Source organism: Zosterops lateralis (assembly GCF_965231275.1).
Source record: "Zosterops lateralis genome assembly, chromosome: 14".
Taxonomy (NCBI): domain Eukaryota; kingdom Metazoa; phylum Chordata; class Aves; order Passeriformes; family Zosteropidae; genus Zosterops; species Zosterops lateralis.
The window spans coordinates 8,787,326-8,804,448 of record NC_139774.1 but is presented as its reverse complement, the minus strand read 5'-3'; the positions used below and the strand labels follow the sequence as shown (position 1 = coordinate 8,804,448).

Below are 17,123 nucleotides of genomic sequence, written 5' to 3'. Positions count from 1 at the left end.
CTCCGAACTGCCTTTATTTTTCGGGAGTTTTAGAAAATACCCCCCCACATCCAGCCGAACTCTAAACCTTGCTGTTAAAAACCTTCTTTATCATGGCCATCAGTGCAGGAGTTGGCAGTGATGGCTGTTCTATTCTGCTTGTTTATTTTATAAGAAAAGTGCGGGGAGGGGGCGCGCGGCTGGAGAAGCCCTGCCTGGGAGTATCCTGTGGTGGGTGTTTCATTCCACGCTTGACCCACTTTTCAGGCAGCTCTGCTCCTTTTCCACTGCTGTGTTTGTCCTCGGGGAAGAGGAACACAGCCGGCTGCTGCTGGAGCAGGGACAATGCCCAGGGGAGGGGGTGCCACAGCTTCCTGGGAGAGCGAAAGGCTGGTGATGGGTTCTGTTTATCTGGTCATGAGTATCCAGCTTTAGCTCAGCCATATAGAAATGTTATTGGGCTGTCCCTTTCCCCCTGGAATCTCTTTTTAAAGTGCTTTGAATGCATTTTAAAATGCTGACTTCTGAAAGACACTGTATTTATTTATTCCCATGGACTTTGAAATCTCAAAGCAGCTGCTCATTATCATCTGTAGCGTCAGAACCAACCCAGAATCTGCTTTTTGGACTTTGAACTGCTCCAGCATTGGAGACCAGTGGCAGGCAGCCCTGTAAAGCTAACCCAGTTCCCTTCCCCTCGTGCTTATATCAAGGATATTTACAGTTTTATACGGTATCACCGAAGGTCGTTCTCAAGGCCACCTAGAGAAAGTCTGCGCTTTTCATTTTCTTGGAATGCCCGGGAGCGCGTCTCTCCAGGGCTGAGCTCGCTGCCGGCTCCGTCCCTCGGAGCGAGCCCCGGCGCCACCGCGTGGCCCTGCCCGCCTGCGGCACCGGCGCGTCCTGACCCGGCGGGGCCGGGACCTGCTCTGCTGGGCAAGGCTGACTCTAATGTGCCTGGAGGTGGGTGACCGTCACCCTCAGCACCTGGGGGATCCGGGCTTGGCTCCTCCATACTAGTCCAGATGATTTCAGGGGATGCCAGGGCAGAATTGGTACAAAAATCAGTTTAAATGTGGGGAGGTGGAGTGAGGGTGAGTGTAGGAAATAGGTGCTGCAAATAGGTTTGAGGTAGGTATTTCTATTTTCAGTCTTCCTCCTCTTCATCTTCAGTTTTTTAAACTATCTCGAATCCCTGCTGTTATGTAAGGGGAATGGGAGCGCTAATAGAGGAAGAAATTGAAGCTGATAGAAAAAACTCACTTGGTGGATGCTTGACAGGATTTGGTAATTGCGTTTTGTCAGTCCATTGGAGTCTGCTCTGCTCTCAGAGTCCCCACCTGCTATGCTGTGTCTAGCTCTGGGATCCCCAAAATCAGAAGGATGTGGACCTGCTGGAGCAAGACCAGAGGAAGCCATGGACGTGTTCTGAGGGCTGGAGCCCCTCTGCTCCGGAACCAGGATGGGAGAGCTGGGGGTGTTCACCTGGAGAAGGCTCCGGGGGAAACCTGAAAGCCCCTTCCAGTGCCTAAAGGGGCTACAGAAGAACTGGAGAGAGCCTTGGGACAGGGGCCTGTAGTGACAGGACAAGGGGGAATGGCTTTAAACTGAGAGAGAGTGGGACCAGTTTGGACATTGGGAAGAAATTCTTGCCTATAGCATGGCGAGGCCCTGGCACAGGTGGCCCTGTGAGAGAAGCTGTGGCTGCCTCATCCCTGGAAGTGTTCACAGCCAGGCTGGGTGGGACCTTGAACAACCTGGTCTAGTCCACAGCAGAGGGTTGGAACTGGAGGAGCCTTAAGGTCCCTGCCAACCCAAACCATTCTAGGGTTCTGATTCTCTGACTGGACTCTCACCCACGTGCTGGGCTCTGCCACTCACCATCCTGCATTGCTGGGGTACAACTTGTATGAAAAGTGACACCTTCTCAAGGATGCTGCTTTAATGCAAATTTTAATGAAGTGGAAATGCAATAATTAGTTTTTTTATATAGTTAGCTTTTTCAGACTTGCACTGAGAACTAAAATTTCCTCTTCTGCTGCTGCTGCATTGGTCCAAGACTGCTTTAAAAAACATTGGCCCAGGCCTTTGAGCTCAGCAGTGTCTTTCTACCATCTCTCTCACATGAATAATTCAGATGTTTTCTGGTTTTACACTGAACCAGTCAGTTTGATTATTTTCAAACTTGATGTGTCTGCTTGTTTTAAAAAATATTTCTCATTTTTTGTGTTCCTCAGGAAAAAAAGATGATTTTTGCCGCAAGTCTCATTCTTCCCTACATGTAGATTAGGTTCTTTTTCAGATTCCATGGTCATACCTGGCTCTCTCCCTGGCTTGCTCTCCCTGGTTCAGTGAATCCAGGATGAGTTCTGTGGATTTCTTCCAACTTGTTGCTGGAGCAAAGCTGAGCTCTTTCAAGCCTGATTGTCATTATACTTTGACAATCCCACATCACATTTGTATTGAAAAATAATCAGTGTGTTATCTCCATAGTCTCTAAATCACTACCAGCAGCTAAAAAAAAAAAAAAAACAAACTGTTTCTCTGTCAAAGTGAAATGCAAGGTACTCTGAAGAGTGGGGAGGGGAACATTAATTTTTGCCTGAGAGAAACATCCAAGAAGGGAGTGTGAGGCTGTGGAGCAGCTGCAGGGCTGTGTCCAGGAGGCTGCTCCCTCACATTCAGCACGTTAAACCCTCTTTCCCTGCGGCCGCGTGGCTGCTCAACTGGCTGTGCCTGCAGCCCTGGGATGCTGTGAGTATGTAGGTCAGAGCGCCTCCGGATCTGATTAAGAGTTAAATCAAGCTCAGTTGCTCCAATCTTTTCAGGTATTTGCTTTGGTGTTGAGCTGCTCCCTTCCTCCTCCGTGTTCTCAGTGGTCAAAGGCCATTAACTGTAATTTACCTGTGGCTGATACATGGTGTGATTCTCTGCACTCGGGGAACCGACGCTCAGCTTCAGGATTATTTGCAGCGCAGAACAATTAAAATTGGGCCAACCCTTTTTTTAAGCAATCTTGTTCTTTGCCTTGCAGCTTTAGCCAGGGACAGGGGTTTGTGCCATTAGTAGTGAGTGACTCACAGGACCTGGGCTATCACCGCGGCAGCAGCTGCCTTCTCACAACAGATAACGGGAAGCATCTGGAGTGGCTGGGGAGGCTCATTGTACGATATGTGGGGCACGGTGGGAGGTGCTGTCGTGTGATAACTGTCTATCTGTGACAGCCATCTGCCTCTTTTTGGGGTGTGGGGTGTTTTTGCAGTTTTAACTTTCCCAGACTTCTAATTCAACAAATTAGTAGAATTCGAAGTCCACGGAGGATGGAATTCTTTCCTTTGGAAAGCTGTAGAGAGCTGTACCAAATATATAAAGCTCATCAAAAGTATAATTTTGAATTAAATTTATCCACAACTATAATTTAGCATGGAATTTAGCTTTCTGCCTGTTCCTAGATTCCACTAGATTAGTCTTGTGTTGAGAGCAAACCCCATCCCCCTTTGCTGAGCCTGATTTGCAGTCTGTGAGCTTGTGCTTGCTGGTCACGAGCCAAATCAGAAACCTTGGTCTTTGGCAACACTGGGAAATGGAATTTAGCATTTGTAGATGTGTTTTCCATTGGCCACCTTCTGTTATTGTCTGATTCTCTAAACAAAGGAGTTTTAATATAAATAAAAAATAATAATTTAAGGAAAATAAAGGCAATGTTTCTTAGTGCACTGGATGTGGTTCTCAGCACTGGAGTATGAGACGGTGTGACTGAGGAAGAAACAGGTAAATGCAATGCTGGTACAATCAAAAAGTCACATTAGATGTAGTTTGGAGGCTTCACACTCTATATACAGAGATAAATATAAACTAAAAATGAAAATTGTGTCTCATTCAATGGTGAACAAAGAGCTTATATGCCAGAATCTCTGTTAGTGTCCAAGCCTGCTGCCAAGCATCACCTGGCCCCTCTGGCTGTTAGGAAGAGTCCAGGGGAGCACACAGTAATCCAGGCTGGAAGGAACCACAGAGGTGGCCTGGATCCACCTGCAAAGTCAGATCAGGTTGCTCAGAATTGTATTGAAGTCTGCTCTGACTAGCAAGCTGCTCAGCATCCTAAAGCCCATTAAACAAGCTTCCTAAGTCAGGCAGTCACCTCCAACAGTTCTTTGGAATTTATAGAGAAGCCTTTTCTAAGTGATATGCTCTGATGTAGAACAGCCTGGCTATCAGCTGAGATCTAGGAGCTCCTTCCTAGCTGAGAATCTATTTGAGTCTTCCATCTCTCCAGAGAATCAGCTCCAACCAACAAGGTATTTAATATTAAATACTTTTCTAATTGTAGTCTCACTTGTTATGTGAGATAGATACTGGCACAGGTTGCCCAGAGAAGCTGTGGCTGCCCCACCCTTGGAGGTGTCCAAGGCCAGGTTGGACAGGGCCCTGAACAAACTGATCTAATGGAAGGGCAGGGCAGGTGCGACCAGGTGAGCTTTAGGGCCTCTTCCCACCCCTAACATTCTATGATTGTATGCCTACTCTCAGATGGAAGGGAAGGGAGTAAGGAATACTTGATGCTTCATTTGCTTCTACTGAACTGAGCAAAACAAGATGCTCAGCTAAGAAATTCTGTATCCTGGGAAAATTCTTCATGTTAGAAGGTATTTTCCAGTGGGTCTGGCTGTCATGTGTTCCCTAATGTGGAAACATCTCCAAGATTACCAAGTCCAATCCTCAATTGATCAGCACCTTGTCAACCAGAGCAGAGTACTCAGTGCTACATTCAGTTGTTTCTTGAACACCTCCATGGATGGTGACTCCACCACCCTGCCAATGCTTGACAACCCTTTCAGAGGAGAAATCCTTGCTGATGTCCAACCTGAACCTCCCCTGGTGCTGCCTGGGGCTATAAATGATGTGTACTCTGCAGTGTGGTGCTGTTGCAGGTATCACTGTGACTACAGGCACCCTGGCTGTGTCTGCATTGGAGTGATGTGAAAACATGCTTTTTGGTTCTTAAAACATTTTTGTTTAGAATTGGAAATAAAGCAAATTGTCAGAATCCAGCATTGTCACTGTGTAAATACGCTGCCTATTTGAAAGCCATTCTGCCATGGAGAGCTGACACAAAACCAGGCTTAGCAGCAGAGAGTGGAGTGTGTGCTGTGACAGCACAACACAACGTCCTGGACACTTCACAGAACATGAGGGGTGATACCCTGCCCTTCCTCACAAAGCAAAACCCTTCACATACCCATTTTTTCCCCTGAAAACCCAGCACCTGTCGCTTTCTAGCACACACTGGTGACCTTTCAGCCGTGACCCGTGTTGGGCGCAGTGCTCAGGTGGGGCTGTGCTAACACAGAGGCCTGGGCTGTGTTTGGGTGCCCAGCCCTGCTCTGATTCTCAGCCTGGAGGCTCCTTGCAGAGCTGCTGTCTGGAGATGCTTTAAAGGGCTGAGCTGGAGCTGCCTGAAATTCCTGGTGGCATCTAGGGCAGGTGTCCTGTGAGCATCACTCACAGCTAAATCCACTTTCAACTCCATGGAAGGTCCCGCACGTATTTCCACTTGAGGAAGGATGCCTGATGTTGGAACAATTTTAAACTAGCCGGTTGTTCGATGTTGTTTTTCGGCTAAAATGTCTTCTGCCGCTGGAGCAACCCCTGACGATGGGAATCCTCCACAGAGGAGGATGGAGCAACACCTGACGATGGGTTTCACAGTGTTTACCTGCGGGAACCCTCCACAGATAGTCGCAGAATTACCCCACTTAACCCCGGGCCTCGGCCTTTCTCCCCGTGAAGGAAAACCCGCACCGTGGGCGTTCTGGGGCGAGCCCGGGTTACCCTGAACGACCGATTTCACCACCCGGCCTGCCAGCCGGGCCCGCTGGAGGGCACCGAGCCAGCCCCCGGACACCGGCGGCCTCCGTCGCCACGGGAGCCCCGCGCTGCCCTCAGGGGCCGGGCCGGGCCCGCGGGGCTGTTCCCCCTCACCGGGGCCGCTCCTCCCTCACCGGGGCCGGGCCGGGCCCGCGGCGGCGCCTCAGGCCGCGGGGAGGGGCCTCGGCCTCCGTCTATTGTGCGGCTTCTGGCGCGGCTCCGTCACTGCCTGAAAAACCCTCCACCGGCTGCTCCTTCCCCTCAAACTCCCATCGGCTCCGCTGCCCCTCGGCACCCGGCGGGAGGCGGCGGGAGTACCGGCGGTCCCGTTTGTGACCCGCGGCCGGAGTTCCGCTCAGGCGTTCGCGGCGGGCAGCCCGGGCGTTGCGAGGCGGCGAGGGGCGGGCCGTTCCCCCGCCCCCGCCCGCTATAAGACGCCGCCGCAGTCGGGCCCGAGCGCCGCCACCGCCTCCTCACGGTCCGTTCGCGGAGCCGCCGCCGCCTGACGGTGAGGCCCGAGCGGGGGCGGCAGCAGGAGCCGTGTGCGGGCGGCGGGCCCGGCCTGTCCTGGACGGAGGGTCGGGAGGCCGAGGGGTGACCGCGGGGGCCGGGGCGGGCGGAGAGCGAGCGCTCCTGGGCCGCGCGGGGATGGAGCTCCCGGGGCTCGCTGGGGCCGAGCCCTCCCGGGCCGTGCGGGGATGAAGCTCCCGCGGGGGTGGTGCGGGAGCGGTGCCCGTGGGGGCGGCGTGTGAAGGCTCCGAGCGGACCGAGCCTCCCCCGCCCGCGGCTCCCGGGCGGCCCTGCCTCCCCCTCCCGGCCCGTGTCCGGGGAGGCCGCGCCGCAGGTGCCCGTTGGTTACCTGGGTCCCGGTTACCGGCGCTGGCGCGGGAGGCGGGGGGAGCAGCGGGCATCCATCCGAAATGGCGCTGGGAGGCGCAGCTGTAGGTGGCTGAGCTCGGCGTTTTCAGGCTTAGACATGTTAATTACCTCTGTAATTCAGGTTTGGTTTCAGCCCGGTTCCTAGCCTGTTGTGTTGTTGTGAAATAAAGCTTATAGAACTGGTTTGCTTAGTCACCCAGTGGTGCTGCTGCCCAGAGACTGTCACCTGCAAGAGCTGTACTGCAGCTTGCTAAAAATTACTTTTTTTTTTTTCCTATTTTCTAGGACACTGAGTTCTGTGGTATAAAAAAAAATAATGAAATTTGGATGCAATTCTGATGTGTTGTCAATGATAAGGTGGTGGTTTAACTTCATCCTACCTGTTTCAGACCCTCAGCAATAACTAAAGGTCTTGTTAGAAGCTGGTTCGGGTGATAGGAGGGAAATATCCTTGCAGGGGCTCCCCTGGCTAAGGCAGCATCCCTTCCTGGCCGGCTTTGCTGTGCAGCATTATGTAAGCCCAGGCACAGGGAGGCTGGTGATGGAGCTGGGTTTGTTCTGGAGTGCTCCCAGGCAGTCACTGCAAGAACAGATGCATTAAATTTAAAATGTGTGCCTACAGCACTTTCCCTAGAACATCATTCAAACCGCTGACACAGAACTGTGCTTTAATCCAGAATTTGGGTTTGTGCATCTATATGTGTGTGTGTGTATATATACACACACACTCGTACCTTTGGAACAATCGTGACTGTGTTCCTCCAGAACACCCATCTTAATTAGAAGTAGCACTGTCATATAGGGTTACATTGCTGTGTAAATATTAACTGGCTGCTCACTGCCAAAGGGAAATTAAAGCAATGAGGACTCGGGGCTGGTGTGAGCTGCTTAATAATAACACGTGTTGGCCGAGCCTTCCTTGGCCTGGGTTTGCACGGGGCTGTCAGGCTCAGCCTCCCTACACTGATGAGCTTTCAGAAAGAGCTAATGCAAGTTTGCTGCAAGTGGTCCAGTTAGTTCACTGTTGATAGCTCAAGTGAGGGACTGGTGTGTGAAGCTTGTGAGTTTGGTGGGGGAAGAACATTTGACATTTAATTGAAATTCTTTGTTCCTAGAGCTGTTCACAGAAGTTGCAGGCTGTGCAAACACATGCTTCAGTGATCTTGAAGCAGGTAGCTCGAGTACCAGGAAAAAAAGGAAACTGTTGCAATGGTTTGCTGCCAACAAATGTTTTGAGTGGTGAAGGAACTTACAACACATCCTACTAGCTGGTTGAGAGCAAACTTACAAAATTGATGTGGCCAGACAGTTGTGTTTATAGTGTCCTTTGGTTGGCTCAAGTGCAGCGATATTCCCCCACAGTCTGCATGTGTTGTTTCAGACAGAAGTTGTAATCTCCTTGCTGCTATGTCATGTGCTTTACTTCTGATTTTGAGTTTTTACATATCTGGAATGATGCTTTTTTTGTCAAATTTGATTCTGTTTCTGCTAATGACATCTTTCAAGCCTGCTGCCTCTTTGTTGTAGGTCGTAGTACAGATTGTTTGAGGAACTTGGTTAAAATGCATAGTTGTATCAGATGCTAACAAAGTATTGATCTTGCTTCCTGCTTTGAAGGCCTTCCTTGTAGGAGTTTATTGCTTTTTCATCTCTTCAGAAAACCAAACACTCTTCTGGAGGAAAGCCTTTGATTCTGAGTAACCTGGTCTGTTTACTCTGTTTGGAGCAAGGGAGGCTGGACTAGACTCTGTCTAGGGGAATTCCTCCAACCTCAGTGTTATGATTCTGTTTCAGAGGCTATCATTTGAAAACTGCTTTTGAGATCTGACATTGTTTGAGCAGTTGAAGTGAGTACCAGTTGTTTGGATTTGAAGGCAAGCTGTGTTCTGGAAGTGTTGAAATTTTTTTTCAAGAGAAAGATGATAGCTCTAGTGTTGTACTGGAAAAAAAAGGCATTATTGACTAATCTGTGTATTTTATGCTTTCAAATTCAGGAAAAAAGCTCATAAGTTATGTTAGACTTCAGTCAATCCTTGTTTCTTAAGCATGAGGATTAATGAGTTTAGGGCTGTTGATTCAGGGAGTGAATAAATTCCCACTGAGTGCACCTTAAGTGGCATTGGGCTATCTGCTGTTGGGAAGAAACAATTTCAGCAGTAAAAGTGATGCACATCTTCGAGTCAGCTGAACTTGTAACATCTGCTGAATCTTGTGTGGAAATAACTGTCCTTCTCTTGTAGATGCCTTCAATTAAACTGCAGAGTTCAGATGGAGAAATCTTCGAAGTTGACGTGGAAATTGCAAAACAGTCTGTGACTATAAAGACTATGCTGGAAGGTAAGAGCATGAGACCCTGAGGAAACCTCTTGGACAGGAGTTGAGACAAGCTGGTGCTGTGCTGAAAAAGGATTCCCAGGTCTATGGAGCAGCTTGCTGCCTCCTGCCCAAACAGCTGGAACTCCTGCTGTTGTAGCTGAAGATGTTTAGTGTGGATGTGCTCTTGTAAAAGGCCCTGGTTAAGAGCAGATGTAGACAGGCCAGTAAAATACAGTCAGCCCACTGCCTTGCCCACAGTCTACTTCAGTTTTGTGAGAGTTAAGCAAACAGAACATTAATAATATTTAAAACTTCAGTTTATTTAATCACACAAACGAGTCTTTGAATGTAAATATCACTCGTATGGAGTGGGAGATAATAAATCAATGCAATAAAGAGCTGAAGTTAAACCTGTGTTGTGAGCTTGTGAATGCTGTTAAATTATTTGAGATAAATACTTAGGTCTGATCTCCTGCTGACATAAATTTGAAACAAAAGAACTCGTGGCGGGGGAGGGGAAATCTGCCAGATGGCTGAGATACAGAGCAAACTGTCTAATCCCTCTGGTGCAAATCCTCATTGTTTACTGGGGGCTTTTTCTGGGTTTTGGATGTATTCATGAATTAACTTAAAAGCAATTATTTCTGTTAATGTGTAGTTAATATTATGCTCTTGCATGGAAATACTTGTTTTGCTGTGACACCTTATAAGAACAGTAAAAATAAGGTTGAATTATGTCAGGCATTGAACACTTCTGTTAATAAGATGCTGTTGAACATGGCTGGCAACACAAACAGGAAATGCAGTGCATTAGGGTGCACAATTCTCAGTTTTCTCCTGCAGGAGCTGTGTCACTGCTGGTGTTTAGTGACACTCAGCTGGAGATAGAGGGAAGTTATTCATGGGAAGTGTGTAAACTGGGCACCCTGAACTTGTATCTTTCTAACCTGGGAGAGAATCAGTTTGCTAGTACAGGTGAAATGCATTTTCAGTGCAGGTGCCTGAGCATCAGTTAATGTTTTGTGTGTTGGGTGCTGCAGCTGAGAGGGGAGGAGCTGAAAGTTTGGGTTGTACTGAACACCTCGGGGCCACCAATGAAATATCAGTTTTCTGCTAACGGATGAAATTGCTGGTTCAGAGGTGATGGTGACAAGTCAGTCAGAGTTGACTAAACTTCAGCTATTGCTTGAATTATTTCAGTATCTTTTAATGGCAGTGTTTCAGTTCTGAATCTGTGGAGTCATTTCAAACAAAAAAGGGGTGTTAATTAGCATCCCAGTGATAACAGCAGACTTGTCTAAATACAGACATATATCTGTATGTTTTTATCATGTACAAATTTGAGGAGTGATGATGGTCATGTTCTTAAAAAATAGGATCCTTGGTGATGTAGAATTGGCTCATCTCTGCGTGTAATGAGTGAAGGTCTGCATCTTTACTCAATTACATAACTAATTACAAGATGTCTTTGACAGCTAGGGTGTCATCCAACTGTTAGCATTTGGGTAATAAAAAAAAGCAGATTCTCTAATCAAAGATGGCTAATGTGATGTCTGTTCTGTGTGTCAAGTTGAAGCTTTAATTATATTTTTCTCCTAATTTTTACATTGATTCCTTGATTATATCAAGGGGACAAATCCAAATCTCTCTGGAGCATGCTGACAGGCTTTTAAAACAAGGTGTGTTGGAAGCATGTTTTATAAATGCTTTTTTTGATGGAAGGCTGCTGTCTTAGCATATGAATTTCTTCAGCTGGTACAGGAGCAGTACAAATGATTCAGAGCCTGAGAGCAGCACTTCTGTGGCTACAGTATGTCCTGCTCATGCAGAGGACAAGACACTGTGTCTATTTACCACAGTAGATTTGAATTCTTATTTAATCATAAATGGAATGGGAGCCCTCAGTGAGAACTTGTGGGTTGAAACTGTGTAAGTGGTAAAAATACACCAATGTTTGTCAGGTTGTTCAGCCTCTGAATTCAGATTCAGAGCATTGAGATAGCAAGTGACTGCTTAACTGATGGTTTGTGGATGCTGTCGTTTGATGAGGCAGCCTTATCAACCACTTAACCTCAGCTTGGTACAACCTAGGATGTATAATGCAGCCATGGATCCACAAAACCTTACAAAAGCTCCTGACTTCACAGTTTAGAGGTCCTTTGCTACCAATCATTCAGCCTCAGTGTTGTCAAAATAGTGAAGAATTGATGAAGCATCCCAGTTCCATAAGTGGTTTTGTCTGCCAATTGCTCAGTCATCTTTCCGTTTTTAGATTTGGGAATGGATGATGAAGGTGATGATGACCCAGTCCCTCTTCCAAATGTTAATGCAGCCATCTTAAAAAAGGTAAGATGATGAAAGTGGTTGTGCTGCATGGCAGTAAAGAAATGTGAAATTCATCCTGGAGTTGAGTATTATGAACTATTAGTTAAAAAATATTTTCCATGTGCTACAAACGTAACCAAATCAAGGTGCATGCACACAGGCAGGTAATGGCAGAGTACATACAGGGGTGACCTGGAACAGCAGCTGGGGGCCAGACAGGCTTCCTAAGGAAGTGCTGGGCATCTGGGCACACTGGCAGTCAGTGTTCAAGCACTGATTTTAATTGGATTCTGTGAACTGAGGTGGCTGTTCATGAGATGCAAATATTTGGAGAAAGAATTAAGGGACAGGCAGTGGTGAGGGTGACTGGCAGCGGCAGTCACCGTGTCTGGGTGGCAGTGACAGTGCTGAAGAGACACTGTGTGCACTTGGTGGTATTCAATTCATTAACAGACTGTGGTGGTTAGGTCAAGGGAGGAAAAGTGTAGTCATGTGGTGTCAAAGATTCTTTATGCTTTCAAATAGAGTAGTGCCAAAGTAAGCTCCAAACTATTGGGTCTGTTTTGGGGTAAATATAGGGTTAGGAATTGTTTCCTAGTGAACAGACAGATAAATAACTTAACTTGTGAAGTCTCTCGGGTTGGTGAAATGGAACAGGATTTTGCTTGCAAAAAAAGGTTCCTTGCTCCTTTTATTTGTCTGGATCATGAGATTGCATGTTCCCAAACTAAAAAAAAAAACAAACAACAAAACAAATCCCAAACCAACAGTAACAGCAAACTTGCTGGCTGAACTTTGTACTGGGGTGAATGTGACCTGCTGGTAGCTGTTACCACTCTGCCCTCTTCCCCTGTGTAGTCTGCTTAATGCAAAGTATGTTTCTGCAAACAGATTAAATACAGCAAAATGAGGTTTAGGTTTTTTTTGTACAGCCCATGTATGTTAGCACAGAGACTAATAACTTCATAGCACCAGCAGCTGGCATTTAATTACTTAACATGCTACTAACTCAGCTGGGATTTCTAAAAGCTATTGTATTCTGGGATTGGAGTTCAGTTGTTCTAAAATGAAAATATTGGGTTTTGAGCATATTCATACAGGATTTTAATATTAGTCTAGACAAAAAGGTATATTTCTTCCAATATGAAATTAAGTTATAGTTGGGGTTTAATGGGAGAATTCTTGGATAAAACTTTTTTTTATCAAAACCATAATTAGGTGATTCAGTGGTGCACCCATCACAAGGATGATCCACCTCCTCCTGAGGATGATGAGAACAAAGAAAAGAGAACAGATGACATCCCTGTGTGGGATCAGGAGTTTCTGAAAGTAGACCAAGGAACGCTTTTTGAACTTATCCTGGTGAGTGTCCTCAAGAAGTGCAAAGACTGTGCCTGTGAAGTGAAGCTCTCCTGTGCACTTGAGAAAAAGAAAGCCTTTATGCTTCTTGAGTTACTTTTTCTTTGGGAGAGGGCATGTGGGGAGGGCAGGTGGTTCTGGTAAATATTGGCTGAAATTGCTGAGGATGTTGGAATGCTTGTTGGCCTAATGCTGCCATTAATCTGTACTCACCCATCAATCAATATACTTTTCCAAATAGCACTCTCTTTTATTCTTGTGGCTCTCAAGTCCAAATTGAGGGCTTATTACTAGTTACAGAGTTCTGGAGATCTGCATAAGAATGAAAATCTAGCTTTAACTGTTAAATTTGTACCTTGTATGAACCTGTGAGCCAACATTACCTGCTTTGGCTAGTTAACAGCACTGCAACACTGAAGATCTTGGATGTTTGCAGACTTCTGAATGTTATTTTTAAAAGGCAGAGCAGGAGAAGTGTTTTTCATGGTACAAATGACTACCTTCTGTTTGGCAAGCAAGTTTTAGGTCTTCTCCCTGGAAGGTTCTACCTAGAAACTTCTCAAAGTGGAGATGATCTGTTTGCATACAGTATTCTAAATTTCAGTGTAAACTTAACTTCAGTAGTGCATTTACAGAGGCAGAATATTGATATGAGGCTTTAAATCTGAAAACTTTTACAGGCTGCAAATTACTTGGACATCAAAGGTTTGCTGGATGTCACATGCAAGACAGTGGCAAACATGATCAAGGGAAAAACTCCAGAAGAAATTCGCAAGACATTCAATATTAAGAATGACTTCACTGAAGAGGAGGAAGCACAGGTACTTGATATGGGTTTGATTATAATCTACCTTGCTGTTTGTGCTGAATTGCTCAGCTTCATGTGTGGTGCTTCATAACTCAATTTGTGATGCAACAGACTTGTTACCAGTAAAGGTAAACTAATGCATCAGCTCCTCATAATTGGGGTGCTACTAGCAGAAGACTTTTTGGTTCTACCATGCTTGCAGCCCATTACCTGAAAAGGTCAAAACAAAGTGTATTGATTTCTGTACCTCCAACATGTCTAATAAGAAAGCCCTTAGGATTGTTTGTGGCAGTCTTAGTTTGCTGGTTTGGGGCTGTAGTAGGAATGCTGAAGATGTATTGCTGCATGTGGCTGGAAAGGTAAGTTTGGGTTCTCTTTCTTAAATAACAAACTCAGTGATCTTAAAACTTGACCAACAAACCAGTTGCAAAATGGCAGAGTGGGGAAAAAGCAGAACAAGATGCCTCGTTTCAATACAAGAAAATGAGTTGTAGACTTGGGTATTTTTCAATGCTGTCATGAAACAAACAGCTTAGACTTCAGATAGTATGTTTGCTTTAATTGGTCAGAAAATTTCAGATTTGATTAAACCTAGGCATGAAAAACCTGGCTTACATTGATAAATAGGCCAGTTTGGCAGATGGACTTGATAATTGCAAAATCTATGTGAAAAATAAAAGCTGCTCCAAGTTTGTGCCCCTGAAGTAAATAATCCTGAATGCTTATGAGTATTTACAGCCAAGGCTTAGAATTTCACTGCAGCATACTAACAGTTAAACTGCTCTTGCAGGTACGTAAAGAGAACCAGTGGTGTGAAGAGAAATGAAGTCTTGTGCCTGACACTCTTACACTGTAAGGATTGTTCCAAATACTAGTTGCACTGCCCTGTTCATAATTGATAATATTAGACAAATGCAGCAGCAAATGAAGTTGTGTTAGCAGGATGTTATTCCCTTTGCATGTGTAGTGTTTTTTTTGAGTACAGATCTAAATCTCTTGAGTTTTTACTAGTGTAACTGGGTGTCTTTTTACTTTGCAATGAATAAAACTGAACTAAGTGTGGATTCTGTATGGAAGTAGCACTTAAGGTTATAATTTTCATTACACTTTTAAACTGTCGAAGTCCAGTTATAGTGCTAAGAATTGACTCTGTTGTAAATAAAAACATCTATGGCCTCTCTCTCTTGAGAAGAGCAGAACACATGTATTTACAGGGTATTGATAACTTGAGAAAGAAAAACAGACCAGAACGTGTCTTGGGGAACTAGATAATGTAAAAAAAGTTACTGGATTTCTTACAAAAACATTGTGGAAAAAACTTAGTGTTACTTAAAGCTATATAATTTTCAAGATGGTTCTTGTCCTGCATTTAAAAGAAAAATTAAATATTTGACCACTTTCTTGTCCTTTTAGTCTTGCCTTCTAGACTAGTGAAAATGTGATTTAGAACTAAACAAGCTCCTGACAGTTAAATTTGAATATTTCAGCCATGTCTTGAAGACCTGCCTCTAGGTGATAGCAAATAAAGTGTGTTGCTTTATGCACAGGATGAGTGTGTTTTTATACATGTTACTGTTTAAAGTGGAATCCAGATTTGACCAAAAATGACTGACATTACCAAAGTTAATATTATTGACCTGTGCATGCCATTAGTGGCTGGTTTGTAGGCAGTTTTAAAGACCCTTGTGATGTAGCTCTTGGAAACATGGTTTCATGTGTCCACAGGAAATCTCATGCCTCTGTGTACTTCAGCTTGTAGGGACTTAATTATTGCATACAAAGCTAATGCAATATCAAGCTTAACTTCTTTGGACAAAGCCACTTGCAACTAGTTAAACAGTAACTGGTTTTCTGATTTCTTTTTTTTTTTTTTTTTTTACAGTTCCCTTATAGGGAGTAGGGGATGGTTGTGTGGTAGATCTTTGAGGTGTGCTCTTAGCTTGTATTGCATTCCATTCTCTGTATAAACTTTAGAGTAGAATGAACGTTAATAAACATACTTATCTCACTTGAACTACTGGTGTTTCACTTCTGAATTAATAAAGGGCTTTTGAACTTTTGTTTGCAAATGGTTCTAGTTATTTGGAACTAGGCAATTCTACTGTCACTTATTACTGAGTGTAGAAATAATAGCACTGAGGCAGTGGTTAATTGAAATAACAGATGTAAAGGCTTTTTTAATTACTGATGCAGGGTACTAGTCTGACACAGTGGGCAGCTTTGAGATGAAGTTGGGTGATAGTTAAATATCCAGAGAGATTTTTTGATGGTTTACCAAGATTACCTAAATTGTGGATGTAACCATTATGAAAGCAGTCAGAATTTGTTCTAAATCAGCATTCAAACCCATGCTTTGGATACAACTGCTCCTGACATCTGGTTGCTCAGGAGGTTGTGGGGCCTGCATTTGTGCTGCTTTGCATTATTGGGTGTATTAGACATTGTCAGTGGGCATAAAGTACTGCACTGCTGCACTTGGACATGCTGAAGCCTTTCCAGCAGCCTGCATTCCAAACAATGCACCTCAGTTTAAATGTTCTTCTAGAGGGAAATCTGATGTCATTTCTGTGGCTATGTTTGTAGTTAATATTCAGCTTAGGTTGGATTCTTCCAAGAAATAAATCCATCTGTGTGTGCAGTGTTCCAGAGTACACTTGTTCCCCCTCACAGTGCTGTGGCTAATACAGAAACCTGGTGTAATTGTGTTTGGTGGCAGCAGCCTGTGTAAATTCCTTTGGGTGCAGGTGACAAGCCCAGTGTCAGTGTCTGTCAGCAGCTACTGCCTTGCACTATGCCTTGTGCTGCTTTAGGGTGACGGAGAGACAAAAGTTTATCTTCCTCATTGCTCCAGCTGTGCTGTGCCTGCATAACCACACCTGGGATAAAACTTGGTGATTGTGAGATCAGCTGGCCCAGAACCTGGGCTGTGCTGATTGAATATGCAATGGTTGAGCCTCTGCTGAAGCCCCAGGTTGTGACCCTTGGCTGTTGGCACTGAGGCATCTGTGGAGGGAGGTGTAGGGCAGGGCTGTTCCGTGTGCTTTGGCAGACTGGCAGTTAGGATTGCATACAACTTACTTTCTCTAATTGAAATTCCCCTGTAGTACTGGCTCAGACTTCAGCCAGATTCAAATTCTGTAGCTGCCTGGCAGGAATGTCAGCAGGAAAAGACTTTTTTAAAATCTCTCAAGTTGTCTCACCCACTCCAGTAGTACTAGTGCTCAGCTGTAGGGAAGGACACTGGGGAGGTGCTGAGAGTTTGGGCTGTCATGTGGCTGGTGCCTGTGTTCCTGAAGCTGCAGCTGAACCTGCTCCTTGCTGCTCTAACAGCAGGACACTGGCTCTGTACTCTGAAATTCCAGAAGGCAGGAGAGGCTGATTTCCCACTGTTAAACTTTCTGTTGCTGTTTAAGTTGTATGGTGCTTCCCTAACATTTTTTTTAAAGTCAGTGCGTGATCAGGGATCAGGCTTCTCTTAGATAAAGGGATTAAGTGTGGGGAAGGCTGAGTGTCAGTAGGAATTGTAGGGAAACAAAGTATTTTCTTTGTACTCTTGGCTTACTAGTTCACTCTTACCTATTGAATTGTT

The 17,123-nt window shown here is 45.3% G+C and overlaps 1 protein-coding gene across 1 annotated transcript; it reads left to right on the top strand.

The window, feature by feature from the left end:
• The first annotated feature begins 6,197 nt into the window (after nt 1-6,197).
• On the top strand, nt 6,198-15,548 carry SKP1 (S-phase kinase associated protein 1). The gene is made up of 6 exons (XM_083872000.1): nt 6,198-6,355; nt 8,967-9,063; nt 11,315-11,388; nt 12,586-12,729; nt 13,407-13,547; nt 14,325-15,548. The coding sequence occupies exons 2-6, from the start codon at nt 8,967-8,969 to the stop codon at nt 14,358-14,360; spliced, it is 492 nt and encodes a 163-aa protein (XP_083728126.1). The 5' UTR covers nt 6,198-6,355; the 3' UTR covers nt 14,361-15,548.
• Nucleotides 15,549-17,123: the final 1,575 nt, after the last annotated feature.